This window comes from Filicampus tigris, chromosome 9 (genome assembly GCF_054856515.1).
Source record: "Filicampus tigris isolate MCC_2025a chromosome 9, RoL_Ftig_1.0, whole genome shotgun sequence".
In the NCBI taxonomy this organism is placed as follows: domain Eukaryota; kingdom Metazoa; phylum Chordata; class Actinopteri; order Syngnathiformes; family Syngnathidae; genus Filicampus; species Filicampus tigris.
This window is the reverse complement of record NC_141225.1, coordinates 22,757,476-22,780,747: the sequence shown is the minus strand read 5'-3', so window position 1 is coordinate 22,780,747 and position 23,272 is coordinate 22,757,476. Positions and strand designations below refer to the sequence as shown.

At 40.3% G+C, this 23,272-nt stretch overlaps 1 protein-coding gene across 3 annotated transcripts in view; it reads left to right on the top strand.

Moving 5' to 3' along the window:
• The first annotated feature begins 2,546 nt into the window (after window positions 1-2,546).
• cdh4 (cadherin 4, type 1, R-cadherin (retinal)) overlaps window positions 2,547-23,272 on the top strand; it is a 230,048-nt gene continuing 209,322 nt past the window's right edge. For all 3 annotated transcript variants that reach the window (XM_086040754.1, XM_086040753.1, XM_086040755.1), the window contains exon 1: window positions 2,547-2,690. In XM_086040754.1, coding sequence (XP_085896880.1) covers window positions 2,635-2,690 — 56 coding nt within the window. In that variant the 5' untranslated portion in view covers window positions 2,547-2,634. The remainder of the gene's footprint in view (window positions 2,691-23,272) is intronic.

Here is a 23,272-nt window from a genome sequence, read left to right as displayed (position 1 = left end):
TGGTTAATGCTGACATAAATACCATATCGCCGCTGTCCTGTGAAAAACACTTATCTCTAATTTCGGAAACGTATTGAATTGTCACTTTAATGCAATGTTTGTAATGCGGAAACAGGATTAATGTAAAAATAAGAAAATGAAAAAAAATGGAGATAAATGTTTTTCACATGACAGCAACGATATGCATACATAAAATTAGCATACCTGTAGTCTGCAGATTTAGACTTTAGTTTGACACACACGAAGCTGCAATATAGAAATTTGCTTTTCCAGTAAGATACAGTTAACATTCAAAATTGCATGATGCATGGTTTTAAATATAGCACTACAATGCGTAACAAGTTAATCTTCGCAAGGCTGACACAGCTCGGGTATTCTGAATTTACAAATGGCATATGGAAATTTGACCACTCGTAAGTTTCTTTTCTGTGCAAGTTTTCCCTTTTCATAGCCTGTTATTATTTCAGCCACGTGTGGCTAACTCTGACCCTGCGCTGAAGGGTTAAGTGCAGTTTTGCAAAACATTCTATTATTAACAGGAGTCTTGCACCAGTCACCTGCTGCGCGCGACTTTAATTGCCCACTTTTTTTTTTTTTTTTTCTTAAACCGATACCACTTTTTTACCACTAGAGAGGAGCATTGTTGTATGCAAGATTTGTGCAACGTGGATCGTACACATGCATGGGTAACGGACGACGAGAAACATAACATAAAATAGAATAACATAGATGAAGGAATGACCAGCAAACAACAGCTGATAAAGTGTACAGAGGCCCTTACAGTTTGTTCTAATGGTTTAACTCTAAACCCACGACAGCAGCGATGACGGACCATGCGTAGCACTCCTTTTGCCATTAGCGCATCAGTGCTGTCAGTGTGTTATACAAGTGAGGGATATGTTGGTCACGTGGGATGAATGCCTGGCTGCCATTCTCCTCACACACATACACTCCCACACATCACCTCGACTTGGCTGGCAGGTGCTGAGGAGGTTGAGGAGATGGCTCTCCTAAGCGGATTTGTATGCAGTGGAGATGCTGATGCCCCAGAAGAGCAAACCACAAAGGCTGCCTAGAGAGTCAAAAGTCTTTTAGAGTGCCCCGAGAAATACAAAAGACACACGGCGGTGCCCGTCTTGGTCTTTTTTTTTCCCACTGGTGTCTAGAACCAGATTCTGTTCAAGCACTGCATAAAAACTGAACGATACAATATGTTATACTGTATTGTGGTTTCCTGGTAGGTTGCGGTGGTGGAGAAATGCAGTGCATCGTACTGAGGTGTGTGCTAAATATTTTGACCGTCGTAAATAGCCGAGTGATGTAACCAAGATACAGTATTGGAAATACAAGTCAGTATGATGCAACCAATTTTGCAATGCTGCGCACTGTCAGCTACAAGAACATTTTGAAGCATTTCTTTTTTTTAAATAAACCTGGTAATCAATTCAGAACCGTCTTTTAAAATGCACCACATCATCATCTCATTAGATTTCATGCGCAGATATTGTCAGTGCAAAGTTGTTGGCCACCAGAAGCTTTATTTTTTATTTTTTGTTTAGCAAGGCTTGCATCCTTAAACAGAATTTCATAGTCACATTTTTAGAAGACAACCGGGAAAAGATTGAAATAGCTGCTTATCTATGATATGTCCCATAAACAGAAATAAAATAAAAAATAATGTGTCTGCTTATCTGTAAGAAAATGACAATAATGGAATGGAGCCTTAATTAATGCAATTGTGCCTGTTTATCTCCGATTTCTTACTGTTTTGTTTCGACAAAGGTCCTAAAAATTACAAAACAAGTGTTGGCCAAGGACCACACAGTACCTGATAAGTGAGGACAAGCTGCACGGTCTTTGTATTACGGCACAAACAGAAATTGGTAATGTATATAGTGAGTGCACCTTGTGCTTCAAATAATGAGCGTCGTTAAAAGTTGTGACCAGCAGGTGGCGGTAGTGATCTATTAGTTTTGCCTGCAAATTCTCATGTACATGCTTAAGTACCCTCGATGACGACGTTAGTGAATATTCCAGCTATCCATTTTCTGTAACGTTTGTTTATTGGACCCATGGACAATTTAGAGTCTTCAATAAACCTACATGAATGTTTTGAGGATGTGGGAGGAAGTCGGTGTATACCTGGACAAGTCCTGTCTCAAAAACCTGATGTGATGGAAAACAAAGAAATGACATTTTTTTTTCAATCAGTTTAAAAAATACATTAAAACTCTTTAAAAGTCCACCTGTCATTTTTACCTGAACGCCTAAAAAGGTGCACCCAAAGTAAATTTGAAGCTCTACTTGTTTGCAAAACAACCGAATACGTTTTTTTAATTAAGAATTTAATTGGCCGTTGGATGCGTCAATCACCAGCAAGTTTGGCAATTCTAGCAGGCACAAATGACGAATCATCGATATGGAGGGGTGGAACTAATTTCATACAAATTCTTCATTGGCTATTGTTGAACTGTTGACACAGTAAACATTAGTTTATTGGATCAAGCCAGGTGTCAATCGGACACCAGGAAGTAGACCTAGGTTTTGATACCTTGCACGTGGCATTATAGATGTAAGGCTTGGTGTGGACAAACTATATTACTGGAATACTTTTACTCGACCCTGGTCGACGCAATGGGATGGTTTTTGATGGATTATGGCATTGTCTTGGACGTTATGAGGCTGAAATGGTGAGTTCTGTATTTTTTGTGTGTTTTTGCGAGTGTTTGACTGAAATGCTCGCCTAGCCTGCCGATATGATCGTATCTAAAAATGTTTGGCATCATTCGCATCTCTGGAAACTCAGTTTTGTAACCATATATAACATGCCCGGGCATGTTTTGAAGTTGTTGTGTGTGTATATATAGCGAATATATAGGGATCGTCCCACCGGCGGGACACTGGAATCTTCTAAGGGACACAAAGCCATCTGTGATTAAAATGTGCTGTTGACCACTTTTGATCTTTAGAAAATCGTCAATAACCTCTAAACATACACAGTCACTGCACACAACAGAACAAACCGACAACAAAATAACACACACAATGTTTTACCTGCTTTTAAAACAATTGCACCCTCGAATTCCATCGTTCCAGCAACATACGTGCTTACTCTTTAATACCACGCCATCATTCATGGCAGAGCGGGTGAGTGAATAATTGATTAGTTAGTTAGATATTTCTCTTTGTGAACACGTTCAGTCATTACAGTCCACTGCTGAAGGCTCTTTCATGTGCCGTCACACAGCCGGGAATGCAAGATTCAATTAGAAGCAAGCAGTCGGTTCAAACAGAGGGCAACAAGTACTTTCGAAAGGGTAACTATCGTTGACCTGGCAGCAAAATGGAGAAAGAGGGTTGTAATGGAAGCAATGTGAACGCATATTTCTGTATTTTACAATTCAAACCAAACTTGCCTGAAATTATTTGACTTCTGCTGTCGCAGCCTTGCCAGAGTGACTTGGAGATTTTGTCTCTTTGGCTGTTTCTGATCACAATAACAGATTAAGCAAGTTTCTTTTTTTCAATTCAGCTTAATCACACAAGATCAAATCAGGATTTACTGAACAGCATTGGGAAAACTGGCTGTAATAGAAGTTCATCAGAAAGGTAATTGCTCATTACTTTTAATTTCCGGCCAATTTGCTGCGGTGTGGAACACATTTAAAAAAAATAAATAAAAAAAAAAGGCTGCTCCTTCGCTGCGCTTGTCCTGTTTTTGCACTTGGGGAGTCTTAACTCACTCATTGAATTGGTGTTCCAAGTTTAGTGGCCAATGACAATGAACCAATTCGGGTTATTGGTGTTTTATCCCGACTTTGCCCAGGTCAGCTGGGAGAGGCTCTTTCTACCTGCATCCGTGAACAGGATAATTGTTCAGAAAAGATGAATGGGTTTTATGTTTGCATTGTTGCCCCAGTTTTCGGGGTCCTCTTCGTGCAGTCCAAAAACATGCATGTGAGGTTCACTGAAGACTGTAAATGTGGTGTGAAAATGAGTGTGAATGGGTGTCTGTCGATCACACTTTAGTCATCTGGACCAAGTTCCACCTCTCCTTGACCCTGAACAGAGTAAGTTGAATAAAAAAAAAAAATCAATATGAGATGAATAGGCTACTCTAGAGGGGACTTTTGATCTGTCCAGGTTGTATCCCACTTCTTGTCATCTTTGAATACACTCTGTAAAACTGAAACATGGTTTGACTGACTTTTGTGCCCCAGATTTTACTTGACAATAATATCTTCTATGCAGCTCCACTAGTCTAAACATGGCATTCTGATTAATATTGTGTTTGTGGAATAGGAGTTAAGCAGCAAAATCCATCCGTTTTTTTTAGCCATCTCAGGGGGCGGCCATTTTGTCATTTCAGTTGACTGAAAATGACATCACAGTTGCTTAGGCCTCAGGTGCCGACCTCCCCTTTAATTCTGTGTCTGCATTTATTACTGAAATAACCAGATTGCTGAAGGCTTGAATAAAGCCACCATTCTTTATTTAAATGATAAAAGACCTTGTTAGTATGATAAGTCTAGATGCAAACATTTACTTTTCAAGAGTTTCATTCCCACACAAACCAGGCAAGCGGCAGCACGGTAGCTAAAGTTGAGTACAGTAATTATCCATTTCCTCCTCGCTCGTACATATACAATGATTTTTGCCAACAACCAATAAGATATCCTCTTTGCACACAGCCTTGAGTTTAAGAAGTGGCACTGAATCGGAGCAAGGGATGTCAGAAAGAAAGGTGGAAGAGGTTGCGCTTCCTGTTCTCCTTGGCTCATATATCTGTGGCCGTGAGGCAAGGCTGTGGCCAGTGGCAGATTAATGACTGTGAAGGTGTCTTCATTGGGTGCATGGGCTTCTCTGGTAAACGGCAGGCTGTAAAAAGTGTGACAGTAAGGAGTAAAGTGGGACCGGGGAGGGTTTGGGGGGGGGGGGGGGGGGAGAAGAAGCAAGCATTAAATTAATGGTTCACATGAGCAAACTGCAAAAGATGTTAAAGTTGAGTATGAGGCATTATAAAGAACTATGTCACGATGAGATGAGGGTTGTCCGCGTTGTGCAAAATGTATGACTCCCCACAGTGAGAGCACTGTTTCACGACGTTGCCTTTGAATACGAATGAATGAGATAAGGCCACCGAGCAAAACACAAACACAGGGCCATCAATTCTGTAGGATAAGAAATCCATCCTTAAAAAGAAGGAGGAAAAAAAAAAAAAAAAGTCCTCAGATGTACTGTCCAGAGAAAAAAAGAAACAGGGACAAATAGTTCCCAGTGGAGAAATGAAACCCAATTTATTCACAGCCCTTTAGCTCAGAACAGTGAAGATTGACAACCGAGTGATTTTCCACAACTGTTAATCTTCTTAAATGAGCAAGTAGTCAGATCTTTGCTCCAGCACCCACACTAAATAATTCACTACTCTGTGCTTCGGTTTCATTCCATTTATAACTTTTTACCCCCTGTCAGCTGTAAAGATTCCAGTCATTGTCATTGTATCATGTACCACTTTGTTCTGCTCAAAGCCTGCGCCGAGCACGTGGTAACAGCAAAGAGTTGAAAGAAAATGAAAAGCACCTCTTCTGCTTTGCAATGACACAGAGAAGTACTGATTGCAACACAAATAAGAAATAAGCATTTCTGCATTCATACACGCACATAAAGTATGTATGCATATATATATATATATATATATATATATATATATATATATATATTAGGGCTGTCAAAGTTAAAGCATTAACTATGGAGATTAACTGTAATTAATTTTACAACGCACATAAAAAAATTAATTCCGTTTTATTTACTTCCTGTAGCAGCTGACTTCTGCTCACTGTGCAGCCAAACTTAGATGAGTCACTATCGCAAAGACAGATTTTTACGTTGCTCGACGGCTTATTGGAGAAATCCGAAATAATTGTCACACTTTGCCAAGCCAAATTCCAATACCATATTAGCTGTACGTCTTTGGTGTATCGTTCGTTCAACTGTTGTGTTACAGAAAAAGTATCGTATTCAAGGATCAAAGAAAGCTATTAGAACAGTCTTTCAATCGAAATGTACTTTAATTTTTTTCCCACATTAATTCCAAGATTTTACTCAAGTAAATATTGGTTCCAAGCTTCGTAAAAAGATTGTAGTTGAAGAATCCGATTAATCGTGACCAATTATGGAAATGTTTGCGATTGATTAGCTAAAATATTTTAATCGGTTGGCAGCACAAATTTATATATATATATATATATATATATATATATATATATATATATATATATATATATGAATACTCGCAAAATGCTTGGACCACATTAGATTAGGTTGGTGTACCTAATTGTGTGTCTGGAGAGCGGGACGTTGACAGGTAAAATCCTTCATATTGAACAATCGCCTTAATGTTTTGCCACAACACCATTTTTTTTGCCAGCAAACCCATGGAAAAATACTTTATTTATGTATCATTCTCCGATATAACGATTTTTATATTCCATTGAGTGTCTTTGCTGGTCTGCTGAGCAGGAAGCAGACGTTTCCATCAGCAGAGCGGCGCCTGGCATTCATCATCAAAGGTCCACGCAGGCAAAGCGAAAGCTTGTGCTGATCAGCATCTGCTTGGTATGCCAACGGTGTGAACGTCCTTTTCATCATGCCCACACTGTTATTTCTCATTGGCACACGGGCTCGCTACTCATTCGTTAGGTACACAAAGACAAAACGAGTGCGGTACAATTCGGGCTTCCCTCATTTGGGGTAATTGCGTTCAGTTTGTGTATTGAAAGTGTTGGAAGGAGGCGTTAACCCAATCTCAGTTGAATGATGCTGATATGCTGGGGGAAACAAAAGTCTTTCAGCATCAACCTCGACAACGCTATCGTTAGTGATATTGCCGCGACATCGCCGTTGTAACAACACCTCCATCAAAAACGATTTAATGGGTGCTCAAGAAGGCTTTGTGTCTTTGTCGCCCGATTTGCTTCAAGTACCGGTACTATCTTTGAGTTGCGACAATGGAACCTCGAAGGGTGAATAAATTCCGTTCCTGGGTATGCCGATCCGCTCTGATTTGTTCGTTTTTTTTCTCTCTAAAAAAAATAATAGAAAAAGAATGAATAAATGACTTCGTCACCATCATCACAACTTTTATTCATTGTGCAGGTATTTTTTAAAAGGGGCATATTGGAAATTATTTTTTTTTGGGGGGGGGGGGGGGGGGTTGCTTGTATACAAAGCTCTGGCCTCCGGAGTGCCTGCCCACCCACCAAGTGTGAAATCAAACAACCGAGTTAATGTTGCATTATCTGCTCATTTGTGAAAATACTTCAGTGCCAGAGCTGCTAGCTGTTGTCCTGCATGTGTTTGCCGCATGTGCCACGTACACAGATCAGCACGCTAGCGCATACGCTGACTCAGATGAAGCGCTAACTCCAAAAAGGATAAATGCAATCGACGATTTGACTCATGACACTCAAATGAAAGGTGTTCACCTAGATCCAAACATAGCTATCTTTGTAAACAAATCCGTACCTGCTATTGGGCGAGGAGTATGCAAGACAGAGATAACAGTCACTCACTTGTATGAGACGTGACTAACTTCCGCAGGACAAAAATAGAGCATGTAGCGTGCTATAAGTCTTGATCCTTTGTGTATTTTTGACTGAATGATATCAGAGACATTTTTTAGTAAGACACCTGGGACGTATTTTAAATGGTTAAAAATACAATATATTAGAGTGTTACTTAAAGTAACCTTAGAGTGTTACTTAAAGTAAAAAAAAAAAAAAAGAAAGGAAAAAAGGCCAACCACTACCATTATTCTGTGCCGAATGCCTCTTGCATCCTATGCTTTAATTGTTTATAGACCTTTGCTCAAAAGTAGGTTGGAGAATTGTGTGTGTTTGTGTGCGCGTGTGTGTGGCAAAAACCAAACAAACGAAAAAGCCCCGCTGTGCATAAATGTGCCCTGCTAAATCAATATTCATGCCTGTTACAGCCGTCAAATATTACCCACGATAATTTTTTCACTTTGGTCCAATGACAGGCAGCAACCGTGTGATCTATACAATCAAGCGAGAGCAAAGAAAATACGCAAAAAGGAGACATTATTACACGCAGATCCACTTTTAAAGTCTCATTAAAATCTTTTGGTGCAATTCCCTTTTCTGCACTAACTCTTTTTAACTAAGGTTAACTGCAGGTTAATAGTCACTTTAGATATTGCTGTCATTTATACAACACCGCTCTTTTTGTTATTCTAACGCTGCAGGAGGAGGTGTGCGCCATGCACTTGTGGGCAACCATTTTTGTATGTGTGATTTGTAGACGAGATTCTCTGGCTTAAAAACACCCACAATCATTTTAGTCTCTGCGTTTTGATTCTGTGACACTGGTGTCGCATGGGACCCGGTGAGGCAACATTTCACTCGGGGTTTATTTTTTCCGCGTTTCTATGGCTCCTTGCAAAATTCTTAACATCCCAAGGGAATAATGTTCTTTTTTGACAGCAAAGTTGGGAGGATGCCTGATTATAGCTACACACAAGCCAGACGACTTGAAGGCTTAGCCGGCAAATACCCCCGAAAAGTCAGATAAAAAAAAAAAACAGCGTGTTTTTACACACAACGCACAAATAGAAAATTAAAAGGCTTGCTAGCATCTTCGGTCGGTCAAAAGTCATGTACGGATGCTCACACAGAGAATAACCGGTCAGGCGGCTGGGGAAGAGATTTTAAAATTCTGCTACTGGTCTAAAAATCACCGAACGGTTTGGGTCCTGAATCCATTCAAGAAGTTGAATTCTAATTGAATATAAACCCAGTCGGGTTCTGAGGTCCGCAGACTCGAGTCTATTAGTGGAGTCCAGTTTTCAAAGCAAACATGGTGAAGCAGCATTTAGCTGTTATGGCGCACGCAAGTGTAAATAATCTGCCGATTTAAGTGAAGTCAGCGCCGAGTGTAAAAGCTTTTCAATCCAGGTTAAAAACAATGCTTTTTTCCCCCCATACATTTGATTAAGGTCCTCTAAACATTTCATCACGTTTAGTTCTTTACTCAGCCTTTGAATGTCTCGATCTGTTTGTTTCTAAATGCTTTTAGGTGTTGTGCTTTTGGCTCTGTGAAGCACATTGAGTTGCCTTGTGTATGAAATGTGCTCTATAAATAAAACTGCCTTCTTTGGTACTTTTATAAAAACTATTTTCCTCTGGCCTTCTCCTCTTCCCTGCCCTTTTTTTCTCACTACACAGCGCTTACAACATTTTTTTTTTTTTGCCAAAAAAATAGATAAATAAAAGCTCTAAAATGTCAGTGCCTAGGTGGTAAACCTGCATCCGGGTGAGTTAATTGTTAACCTTTAGCTTTTATTTGGAAGCACGTGTCCTTATTCTGTCGGTTGAAGTTCCGGATTTTAGCCTCTAGATGGCGCTTCATAGCTTCAAACCAAACTATGGAACGCTGTATAGAACACACGTGAAGTTCTTGTTAGTAGACCTCAAGATGCAGCGTCAATGTTTCATCACTTCAACGTGAAGAAAAGAAAAGAAAAAAAAAAAACTTTAAGGTTCACTGCAAGAGCCAGGGTTAGAATGAGAATTGCAGATGGTGTTCTTGAATAATTCAACATCAGGTACGTGAATGGCTCTTTGTGTATTTCCTGAATATACTTGAGGGCCTCAACGAAGGCGCCCGATATGTCACGGGAAACGTCACATCGTATAAGAGCTCTTTTGGTATTCCGCAATTGCAAAACGCCCTTGTGACTGTTGTGTGTAGGTGATGAATTCCTTAATTGACAAACGTTTGAACGCTTGCAGACCTCATCAAGAGCTGCCGCTACAGAGACACGAAGGACCTTTCGCTTACTTCCTTGAAAAGCTCTCTTTGTGACTTTGACGAGATTAATTAGCTGCAGGGAAGTATCCAAACATGATTTCACTCAGGGTCGTAGCTGCCGAACTGATCTAAAGAACAAAATGGAAAATATACATGGTTATTAATTTCCAGATACATATAGAATGTAAGCCCTTAACAGGTGCAATACATTTCAGAATAAGTATGAAATTGCTGAAATGTGATGTGTTCACATATACAGTGTACATACATTATGCTTGAGTGGTCAGGGAAGGCACAGCCTCACCTGCATCGAATAGAGTTAAATTAAATAATCAAATCATGATGAAATGAAACTCTTTTCAAGTCTAGGACTGAGCAAAACAAAACATGACCTCTGGCATGAATCTGATAACAAACATCATATAATTTCCTTTTTAAATATAAAGACAAAGAGCCACAATAAAGAAGGAAACATGTATTGGGGCTTCACAATTATATAATATGTTAGACTGTACCATAGTATACTAAACAAGTGAAGTCCTATTTACCATTACAGTTTCCGATGTAACAGTTTAGGAGCTGCAAATAGGCGGCTAGCAGGCCTTTTGTGTGCGACTGGAATTGATGGTTGGAAATGGATGAACTTATTTCATGGAACAAATGTTAGCATTTAGCTTGTAAATGTTGGTCAGAGCTTCTAGGCCAGCAGAGAAAAGCCTTGCTGGGCTCACCACAGCTGTACTTTTTATCCGACGTAAAACCTTAGCTCACTACTTACCTTTTTAAAAAAAGACCGCAAATGTAGAAATGTAATAAAACAACACTGGAAGAAGCAATCATTTTTACGGCGCTCCGAAGAAACCATTTCACCTTGATGAAGCCAATTCTAGCATTTCAAAAAGAGATGCGCAACACCCAGAGCAAGAAATATGGCTCCTGTTTGAATCGGTGGGCAAAAGGTGATTTTTGGAACTGCAGCTTGACGTGTGTGTGTGTGTGTGTGTGTGCGTGTGTGTGCGTGAGATGTGCACAAATGTGTCCTGCCTGAAGCTAACTTGGCTCTGTGGGGCTATGTATCCCTTGGAGAGGTGATTAAACAAAGAACTGGGAGGCCTACGTCTGCCTGTGTTGGAGTCAAGCTGAATACGCATGTTGCTTCGGCGCTGACCCCCGCACCCTACATGGGCCTACACACTCAAATTGTATACAGAAAACCAAGGAACTGCTGCATAAATGAAAACACTTGGGGGGGGGGTAATTTGACTTGGCGATTTACCCCTCCAACCCCCAACCCGATGATCATTATGAAGCCTGCTAGCAGTTAGCATCTCAGCTCATAGGACCAAACAGATCTGCAAGGCTTCAGGAGCAACATGATGTGGAATGAATACAAATGTATTCATATTCAGGTGTCACTTCTCCTATCAATAGACAATCTTTTCAAGGTCTTCTCCTTTGGTTTCCAATAGAAGGTCATCTGATCAAGAGCTTGTTATTTTTTTGGTCCATGTACAGGATAAGCGGTGTTGAAAATGGATGGATATTTATAGATTTTTTTTTTTTTTTTTTTGCGATGAAAAGCGATGGCTTTTCTGAGGACGTGGTCTCAACCCCACTTGAATGAAAAGCCACCATCACCTTTCTACAACAAGTGACGACTCGAGCGCGAAGGCAGCCTGCTTTCGTCACATTTTTGAAGCGTGTTCCAGTGTGAAGTTAGTTGTTTCCAGTTCAGGGTTGTTCTAGTTTCACCTCTTGTAATTGTGATGCGCTTGACGGCTGCTACTGAAAGATACCTTTTTTTTTTTTTTTTTTTCACGTGGGTATGATGGTGCAGAGGAATGTAGACAGTCATTAAGATAATTAGTTTTTGGTTTTGTTTTTGCAATCAGCCGATAAGCAGACACGCTTCTCTGGTAATTGTCTTTTGATTTCAGCTATGTGGAGTTTGGTTGTTTTGTTAGTCCAGCTGTCAGATGCAGGCCCTTGAAAAATTGAACTTGATGTACTCACGTCACAGAAGCGCCATTAAAGTATGCTTCAAATTGAAACTGCACACAAACACACTCTAGACTGTAAATGAATGCTATTTGTTTAGGTGCCTACTTTGTGTTTTCGACTATTACCCCAGAGTAAGCAAGATAAAAAGTATATGTAAATGCATATGTTTCACTTACTTTACTCAACAAGAGTGATTAGCTAAATAGGTATGATGGTACAATAATACAAGTTTTATCGAATTGAACTTTGTACAAGGTGACTTAAATGAGAGAAGACAATTTTAGGTGCAATAAATACTAAGGAAAGGGAACTAGTAGAGAAAAAAAAAACAGCACAATAATAGGTATTTCTAACTATGGTGGACCCACGCTATTTGCGGGGGTTGGTGATGGTGAAAATCCAAATAATTGACGTCCAGGCTTGGGCTAGGGTCAGTTAGGGTTGAGGTTATGTGTCCAAACTTGTTTTTACATGGAACACCAAAAAATCCAAGCACTTTTTAGCAAACCAGTCTGCCTTTCGTTTTTGATTTTTTTTTTTTTTTTTTTTTTCCATTTAAATGTCAAGATTATTATACATGCCTTTTCGTCCATTTGAAGCATGACAAATCACTGGCAAGTCAATGTTCACTAAACTTTTAGATTTGAAAACAGGGAAATAATTAACAGTGTCCTTGCAAATGAGGCAGACACAGTAGAAAATCGTCGAATTTCCACCTTTCCTTAAATTGTCGGCCCTCGCTGTCAACTTTCCTTTTTTTTATTCATTGTCGCCATTTGTGTGTAAATGTGAAATTGCATTTAGAGTGTATTTTATACGCTTGTCAACGGGGCTACGGGCGAGACGTTATTCATTTTATGACAGAGGCTGCGGGCCGGATAAAATTCAACCGCAGGCCGCATTTGGCCCCCGGGCCGGACTTTGGTTACCGCTGGGTTATAGGGTTAGGGTTACAATGAAAAAGAAAAATAGCAATTTTTTTTTTTTTTAAACAAATTTTCTTGATTACCTGGGGATATACCGCCAATAAGCATTTTCCTTGAAAAACCGGGGTTGGCTCCACAAAAAAAAAAAAATGTATACAAACAAACAAATATTGAAAAGAAATCCCGTGTGTATGCGGGAGTCCAATGTACAATATAATCAAAGTGTGTAATTACGTATAATGTGCAGGCTAACAGTGCATATGCGCTTACGTGTAATTGTGTAACTTCTTGTTAGTCTTAGTGTCCCCAAGGGAATCACATTCAGATACTCGGGTAAGCCACATTAATTTCGTCAAAGCAATAAAACACCTTTTAAAGGCAGCAACTAAATGCTGCTTTTGACGTCTAATTTCTTTTAACTGCAAAACTGATAAAGAGCCATTTCCAATACAGCTAGTTGAATGAAAAGTGAAGCTGATCAAATAAATGCAACTCAAGGCCAACTGAAGGAGAGACGTGTGTATCGAGTATGATTTATATTCTTGCATGTTAGTGTACATGCCCCTAAATACATTGCACGTACAACGCGCGTATATAAAGCACACATGTATGCGTTTATTATGCTCGGCGGCCTTTTAGAATAATAACGCTCCATTTTTAATTAGATGGATGGATGATTTGACACGTTAATAAAGTATGTTTATTACTGTGTTGGACAACACCATTATATTATGAAACTGAAAAAAAAAAATCGGGAAATTGAGCCTGGTTGGTAGAGAGCTTCTAGTCTGTTTCCTTCGCACTGTCAAGCTGCCCTGAAGCACATTTTGACATCTCTCCCTCCCTGCATGTGATCTGCAAAATTTGAGAGTGTGTGTGTGTGTGTGTGGTGTGTGTGTATTGCCTGCAACACAAAACATCCAGCAGAGTGAAAATGTAATTTCTCCAAGGATTGGAATGGTATAATACATGCAAAATAGAGCTCGCTTGGGGATGTTGTGTAAAATGTAAATAAAAACAGAAAAAAAAAAATTGTCCTATAGTTAATTGAATGCACTACAAAGGCAAGGTATTTAATGTTCAAATTTGCAAAACGTTATAGTTTGTTTGGTCGTTGTTCGTTTGTTTTTGTTGTTGCAAACATTCTCTCATTTTGAATTTGATACCTGCAACATGTTCCGAAAAAGCTCGGACAGGCGCAACAAAAGCCTGGGGAAGTTGAGGAATGCTCAAAACAGAACAGGTTGATTGGAAACAGGTGAGGATATCTTGCCACATGGACACGGAAACACGTCGGGAAACCATTGTCAATTAACAAGTTTGTCGCTACTTCTATAAATGCAAGTTAAAACTCTACCAGGCTAAGCGGAAGCCACGTACAACATCAACAAAAACCCAGAGACGCCGTCACGTTTTCTGTTTCTGAGCTAATCTAGGATGGACTAACGCAGAGCGGAAAAGTGAGCTGTGGTCTGACGAGTCCACTTTAGGGTTCGGGTACCCACGCTGCAGACGGATGACGGATAACGGACGCTTCATTTTTAGTAAAATGCCCAGCTGTGTCTGTGTGTGTATGTGTGGGGGGAAAAAAAAAAAAAAAAAAAAAAATATATATATATATATATATATTTTTTTTTTACTTAATGCTGAAAGCTGCTTGACTCTGATAGGTGTGTTTGATGCTTTCCAAAAGCCAAATATCCACTGTCAGCTTTAAATAAACTGCTGACGATTTCCACTGAAACACACATAAACACACACTCACAAAGGAGTGCAAGGTAAGCGCGAACATGAAATAGGAACAGCAGATCTCATGATAGCTGTTTTTTTTTTTTTTTTGTTTTTTTTTTTAGTTTGAATTGGACATTAATCTAAAAAAAAAAAAAATAAAAAAAAAAACAATAACAACATGCCTGCAAACAGCAGGAGTGCGGTTGTCATCTTCAAACTCCTTGTGGCCACACAATGATAGATTACTGTTACACAGCGCACAGTTTTTGTTTTTTTTTGTTTTATTATCAGATGGATATGTTCTGATGGTAAATAGCCTCAAACGGAGCTACCACTGTGATTTGTAATGTAAGGGTGCTGCAATGTAAGTTGCCATTGCAGAGTGAACAATAACCCCAGTGCGACTGGCAGACATGGAAATGCTACTGCTGCAGTACCTGCTGATGAACGATGCCACTCTGAAGTATTTCAAAAGGAGCATCACATTGCCTCTCATTTCACACGGCACCGTTTCACGCGGCAGGCCGGGCGGGGAACAGCATGCAAAATAATATCCATCAACATCCAGCCAAGCATGTGTACAATCAGCCAACACAATTTAAGCTCTGAATTTTCTCCCCCCGCATCGCAGTCCCCGGTTGTCGGATGATGAAGTGGCTCAGTACGGCTCATTGGACGAACATTGCGCGACTCTTGTGAAAACAGCCTCAGAAATTACAAGAAGGAAGCCCGTTTGTAAAATGGGATCTTTTTGATCTGTCGAAGGTTGCTTTAAAGCAGCGCTGGGCAGTAAATCGACCTTAATATAATTTTTTCACAACTCTCTTGATGAAACATTGACTTACGAGTAGTTGAATGGGACTTTTGTCATGCCCTGGGGGATCTTTATCATTTTTACTCACACTAAGCAATTTTGAGGAGGATGGAAGCAACCCTGGCACAAAAAAAAACCCCTAAACAAATGTCCTGAATAGCTTTACGGCATATTCACTTCCTCCTTTCGCTATAAGGAACTCGGACGTCTACACGCTATTACTGGTGTCAGGGCAGAAGCCCCAAAACAAACAAACAAAAAAAAACCCAAAAAGTATTTTTTGAACAAAATTAGATTCATTACCTCATTGCTATTCATCTTTCACACAGCCACTGGAAATAGAAATGCAATTCAGTCCAACTTGCAGGCCAGCCGGATTTCTCGACACTACGCGTTGACGTGCATGGGAAATGTGCTTGACTTTTGTCAAAACACTACCGCTTTTGTCCACATGGCGCCGCCATAATCAACAAAAACTGACATATGACACAGTGTTGCTTTAAGCTTTGTCTTTTTTTTTTTTTCGCAATGCAATTTGCCCGCAGGCGCTTCTCAGTGTTTGAGTCTTCAAATGGTTAAATTTGAACATTTTACTTAAAGGGGGGAGGTCAACCAAAACGTTTTTTTTTCAAGAATATATTCTTTGTAAGCCCACTAGTTGAAACAAGGCATTCTGAGAAATTTTGCGTTTGTGGAATAAGAGTTAATCCACTCGTTTTTAGCCATCTCCGGGGGCGGCCATTTTGTCACTTCTGTCGACTGGTGGAAACGACAATATGTTTGGGTTGATTTCCCCTTTAAACAAAACATTTTATAACTTCACAAAATGCAATAGCTGAGGGATGCAATTTGCGATATTGCATGAAGACTTCATAGGTGCCCTTCCACAATTCCACAGTTTTCCCAACGACGCTTGGATTTGAATTTGGCTGTCATATCCTGAAGTTTGCTGACGCCACCTTGTCTCCCTCATCAACGACCGCGACGAGTCTGCATTTCGACAGGAAGTGGAGCAGCCGATGCTCCGGTGCGGCCAACACCATCCGGAGCTGAACATGCTCAAGCCTGTAGAGATGATCATGGACTTGAGTAGACATCCTTCGCCGCAGCTGAGCCTCACACTGCCCAGCTGCCCTGTGTCAACCGTCGATACCTGCCAGCTCCTGGAAATGACAAATTGTCAGGATCTGACGAAGTGGCAGACCAACATCAAGTCCGTCCTGAAAAAGGATCAGCACAGGATGTGCTTTATGCGGTCGCTGTTGATGCGCTTCCATACAGCAGCCATTGAATCAGTCCTGTGTTCATCCATCACAGTCTGGTTTGGTGCTTCCACAAAAAAAAAAAAAAAAAAAAAAAAAAAAAAAAAAGACCAAATCTGACACTAGGTAAGGACTGGCAAAAGAGAAATCATCCGTACCACCCTACGAACTCTTGAGGACCTCAAGAAGATGCTCTCTGCTTATGTGTTACATGTTAAATGTTCTTTTTATTATAGTTGCTTGTTCCCGTATTATTCATATAGACACAGCTAAACATTCACACACACATTGATCAGGTAGCGGAGGCGAGGTCGCACAGCATTACCACGTAGGTGGAATTAACAACAAAAACAGTAAATATGTATGAAATATTCAAAGATTTTTTTTTTTTTTAGTCCACCATGAAAGCACCTATTATCTTTTGTGTTCGATAAAAACATTTGCTTTTACTTTGAAAAACAATGATCAACTTAAAAAACACAAAAAACTGAATGATAATCAATTTATGTTTGTGCATTTCCTGCACTGTTAGGATAAAATAATGTCCTCTTTTGAATAATGGATATCAATTAATTTGAAAAAGTTTGAATCATGGATTTACTGACAAAAGAATCTACAGATTAAATAATGATTAAAATAATCAATGGTTGCAGCCCTAATATAGGGTGACCCCAAGAAACGGGAATTTTTAAATGCATTTGTACAGGACGACGCCATCTATAGGACATAATTTAAAAGAAATGAAAATTCCGTCATTGTTTCCTAAATGTCATGGTTTAAGGTTTCGATTAGTATGATCCAAAATATCAATTAGTATGATCAAAAACGTATATTTTGATTTCTATCAATCAATACATCAATCATGTGGTTTGCTGTAATTCAATGAAAAAATGGCACAACAGTGTAATCAATACAAATATAATCCTAAATGGATCCAAACCAAATGTAAAATCCGGTAGTGTCTTTTTATGGTCACCTCCAATCAAACACCACTGGCTGATGTAGTCAAAATATTTCCTGGTCTTCAAAGGCGACTAACACTCGACTGTAAAAAGCAGGAGTCGTTTTGCGCACGAATTAGCTGATGAAATGAATTTGTGCTGTGAAAAAGAGCAATAATCTTTTTTAATCAACACCTACATCTGGAGCGGCAGTCAGAGGGACATTTTTTCCTCCAAAGAATGATGGATGTAAAAAAAAAAACAGACTCTGTTTAACCCTGGGCCTGCAGAATGAGCCAATCCCGACCCAAACAACGCGCACGCGCGCGCGCGCACTTCCATCACCCCCCGAATTAATTCACAGTGAAACCAAACAATTCCAACACCCCTTCAGTGGGAACACCACTTAAAGGTTCCAAAACACAAATTGAAGCCTGAGCTCAAGATAACAGGCTGTCTGAGAGGCAAAGAGCTTCGGGGTTTGTTTTTGAACTATTTGCATTACTCATAGCTGCAGTTAAAGCGAGGTTATGCCCACTTTAATTATGCATGCTGCATTTTAATTAATGCAGCTCTTTGTCTTTGCTGAAATGTTTTTTTTCTATTTTAGTTTCACAGTGCATCCTTATCTACTTGTGTGCAAAATGGAGTTATGAAAAAGCGTGTAATGTGTAAACACACGGGCGACTAGTGAGACAATACTTCTAAATGTGTCTTCTGGGACCTGCGCTGCAATATGAAGGGGAGAATATGAATACAAACAGGATGAAACATTTACAGATAGTACTTGGGCTGATGTGGTAATAATGAGCTTAAAAGGCCTCTTTGAGGAAATGTCAGTTTTAGGTCAACCGGAACTCACTTTGCTCATCTCGCGCGGATTGAAAATTATCCATTGCTTTTCGTGGTTAACGTTTCTTTGGCGCGCTGCAACATGCAAGTGGAAGCATCTTAAATTCTAGTCGAGCAGAAAATAGCGCAACGAAAATATAACAACAGGAAGGCGTTGTGGAACGCGCTCCACAATTTCATCCATGTTTAATGTATATTTACATGTGTGGACAGCTTTTCCGACCCGCAAACGCATATTGTAACGTCTCCTTCGCAAATGCCTTCTCGATCGCCCTCATTTCGATGGCGCACGTCCGACGACACAATTTCACAGCTCACCGATTTGTCTCATCATTTTTTTTCCTGCACAAATGATATTAAAACCGCATCATGTCCTGAGTATTTATAAGCTGAGTGTTTGCTGTTCGCATCCTTGTGCTCATCGCTATTGGAGTACGTTAGAGGAGCATCGGTCATTGTCAGAGTTTTTCAGTTTGGCTATCAAATTTTTTTTTTTTTTTTTTTTTTTTTTTTTAGCCCCATGAGTTGCAGTTAATCCATCAATTATATTGCCCCCGGTGCCTCAAATATTTACCGATTTGAGCAAAACTGGGACGTAGCGACAGTCGGGGTGGCACATGAAGGAGCGACTGAGTGATTATGCTTTACTCCCTCTCATCTCGGCAGGGTGGTTGAGCGTTTGAACAAGGAGTGTCGAGGCCGGGCCCAAACCTTCCGGGGGTATCTTTGAGATTAAAGTGCCCCTATCCCGTGCTCTCGCATCACATTCAATATTATCGGGAAGACAGGGCAACCCAGAGTCGCGGGGAAGAGCTAACTGTCAAGAAGGCTTTGTAGGACCTGAAAGCCGTTGAACTCTCTGCGGCGAGAGCCTGCGGTTCGCTGCGAGGCGGCGTACTGGGATGCACAAAACGGAATATGTAGAGTGGCTCGTATTAATCATTTTCCCTTTTAGACAAATATGCATTGTGAGACAGATGGGGAAAAGAAATTGCACCCATGAGCGTGTTCAGGCTATTGCACTGCCGTATGGACTTTGAAATATGAATGCGGACTGACGAAGAAAAATGCGGCATATCTTTTGACAGCAGGGAGATGCGCACATTATAGCAGCGTGTCCTCTTAAAGGAGACTTACGTCGACGTTTTAGCCCCTCGTAGGCGCTCTTCTGCAAGCAGCATTTGTGCTATTTAATACTAAACGCACCCAGGACAAAAAAATTAAATACTCACTTTGGACATGGCTTTGCTGCATTTGCTGTAAGTCTGTGTGCACCTTAACGCCATCAACGCCATAACCCAATTTCATTGGTGTTTTTTTTTTTCCATTGGTAGATGAAGTCAAACCAAACATAATTTTTTCAAGAATAATTTCACAGCAGGCCCACTAGTTGAAACACAGCATTCTGAGGAATATTGTGTTTGTGGGATATGAGTTAAGCAACAAAATCCACACGTTTTTAGCCATCTCCGGCGGCGGCCATTTTGTCACTTCTGTCGACTGAAAATGACATCACACACCCTCAGGGCTCGGATTACGACCAATCATAGCTCAGCTTCAGAAAACAGGTGAGCCGTGATTGGTCGTTATCCGAGCCCTGAGCAACCGTGATGTCATTTTCAGGCGACAAAAGTGACAAATTGGCCACCCACAGAGATGGCTAAAAACGAGTGGATTTTGTTGCTTAACTCTTATTTGATATTAATCAGAATGTCCTGTTTCAACTAGAACATATTCTTGAAAAAAAATATGTTTGGCTTGACCTCCCTTTAAAGTTGAACTGTCCAGCGCAGGTGTTTCCATTCCACATTTGAGGGTGCTCAAGCATCCCTAAATTGACTACAAGCACCCTGTAAATCTGAGACTTTTTGTTTTTAACTCTATGCCCTTTTTCAACAAGCTCGAAATATGGTGTATAACCATGCAGTATTTGGTGGGAAACATTTTAACAACTGCGCCCACCTCCAAAATGTTTTGTTGCGCTCATTCCCTCCCACCTCTCCTCGATTGGGCTCCCTGAACAGAGAAATACGCTGCCTGATATACAGATAGATATACAGTGTAAGTACCTGGCCTCAACCACTCAATACCAGCACGGTAGGATCATTGCTATTCCTCGTGCTTCCTCATGTTGTTCGATAGGAGTTTGCTGAGTGTTTTTTTTTTTTTTTTTGTCTCGCTAGAAAACATTTTAGGCGGTTTCGAGAGAGCGCCACTGTCGCCTGTTTGAATTGGACTGAGAGAAGCTAGCTGTTTGTGTCACGCGCACATGTTCATATTAAAGCCGGGGTGCGATTGATAAGTTAGCTGACTGGATGCCCAGTTGCGTTGTTGTAACTCCTACTATAGGACACGCAGAGAGCGAGGAGGATTTTGAAATATCAGCATTCAAAGTATTGACAAAAGTGCCTTTCTGTTAATGTGCTTTACATGTTGTGCTTGGCATTTGATCTAAGATTCCAAAAATAAGGCAGACTTCCATTTATGTTATTTTTAGTATTCTCTATATGAGTCTGGTTTACTCCAGCAAATAACGCATGCTGTTAATGTGAATGTCGAAGCGGTTCTGTATCAGAATGTGCCATCCTCCCCAGAATTTAGCCGGGTCACAGTACGCATGTTTTAGAAATGCAATCCATTCCTCTTCTGCTGTGGCTCAACATTGAAATCACCTCTATCAGATTCGATGGTTTAGTCACAGACTTTCCCTAAAAGTCTCGCTCATCTCTTTTATAAATTTAAGAATGAAATTGTATGAAAATGGACAAAAGTGTGAAATTGATCTTTCCTGGCCAGGAGCTGAGCACACCCAAACCTTTGATCCCCCACAAAATGGCAACTTCCGGATGGCGCAGAACATGCTGCACATCTAAAGTGAAAAATCATTAGTATGGTCAATTATGACATTACGACTTCCAGTTTGTGCTTGAAAGTGGGTCGGTCCCACAATTCATATGGACAATCCTCTTTCGATTGTCCATATGTATGAATGTGAGGGGGCGTAGCTCGCCGCTTATTGCACACAAAACCGTTTTTTTATGACGCAGCATTGTTAAAATAAAAAATAAATAAATTCAGTGATATTGAACGTGTTTGTGGCACTTCGTAAGACATTCATAAGTACACTACCGCTCATTTTATGATGTCCTTTTCCTGTATGGTCTTCCTTTGTGTTGGTGTCAGATATCGCTGGCACCAACTTGTGTTCTTCTCAGTCACATAAATGAAGAGCTTGCAGCCAAAGGGCCTGCCGACTAATGATACACTCTCTTAATTAGATAAAACAGCTCTTCCTAATTTGCAGTCTGCCTCACGAGTACAGTGGATTGAGGCACGCAAATGGATATGCTCGGTGCCAAAGCCGCAATTTTGTTTGGCCGTTTGTTTTCTTCTATTGTCTGGATGCTAAACAACACAAATTCCTGCTTTTACATCACATTGGATGCGGCATTGTCTTGTGAAAGGGTACACGGTAATAACGATGCCTTGCAATAATGACAAGCGGTTGCATGTAAAACTGAGACTTGTAGGGTGGAGGACAATTACATATTTATAAAGTATCCCTTTTGGCATTATATCTCGAGAACCATAAATAATTGCCTCTCGCCAATGTTGAAAAAAAAAAAGAACTTTCAACATGGAGACGTGCTTCATAGAGAAGCTTATTGGCGAGTCGGACTGGGATCTGTGAATTGTGGGGATGCAACAGTATTGTAAATATTGCACACGCAGAAAGTAAGGCGAGGAAGGCCTTTGCCAAGATTCGAACCTCGAACCTCTTGGCTGTGAAACTCAGCATGTAGCCGTGTCCGTGACATGCTTTTGTCATGATCTGGGTTGGTGTTAGTTTTGAGTTGGATTAGCATGTTTTTCTGGTGTCTTTTTGTCAATGTCTGTCTCGTTATGTTTTGTGTCCAACTGTGCTTGTCAACCTGGTCCCTCGTGTCAACCAATCAGCCGCTTGCGTCTTGCCCAGGTGTTCCTCGTCGTCTTGTCAGTTTGTACCCGCTTAGCTCCCTGGTTTCTTTCTTTCCCTTGTAAATTCCGTCTTTTGTAATTTGGGCTTTCTGATGAGGATGGAGGGCAGTGGCCATGCATGCAGAAAATTCTCCCTGAAAACTAAATTGTGTGGAGTGTATTTCTGTGTTCAGGTCCTTAGCAGAAAAGTGTCACCGTCATCTGAAATGCACTCCGCCAATTGAGTATTATGACTAATTTAGGTAACAACAAAAACACATGTAAGATGTCCCACGGATGAATTGCTGGTACAAGTTAAACATTAAAATGTAATGAGGCAGTGTGTGTAAGATTTTTTTAGTCCGTTGACTTCCATGTTCTATGGGGACTGTGTGTCCCTGTGACTGTGTGTGATTATTTTAAGGAATTGATAGAAATTGCCCTATTCATTAAACATTCTCCTAACACTGTATAAACACAACTTGTATTTTTTAAAATGTACTGAAACGGTAAATTAAATTGGAATAACATATGACACCTACGGAAACAATTTTAGTTAGCAAGCAGGCAAGTTGTTTGCGTCAAAACAGTTTTCGGAGTTGTTTTTACTGATATCTTTAAGTTGGGGACAATACAAGGGACAATTAGTTCATCATTAGTTTATCCTCAAAACTCACATGAAGCATTTTCCATTGCTACACAACCGACTTAACGTGAGCAAGGAAATCCTTGTTGCGCGAGGTGGTGGCAATGCATTATTCAGACTTGATTGTGTTGTCGCGCCCATTAGAGAGGAATTTCATTCACTGGTATGCTTGTTTTACAAGCCTGACTCACCAATGTTATTTCTCCGTGCGATTTTTCTCTCCTTTGCGTGGACGAAATGAAACAAATCAGCAATTATTCCCCCTGCACTAATAAACTGCAAATCATCCCCAGGCTCTACTCACCTTTTGTCCT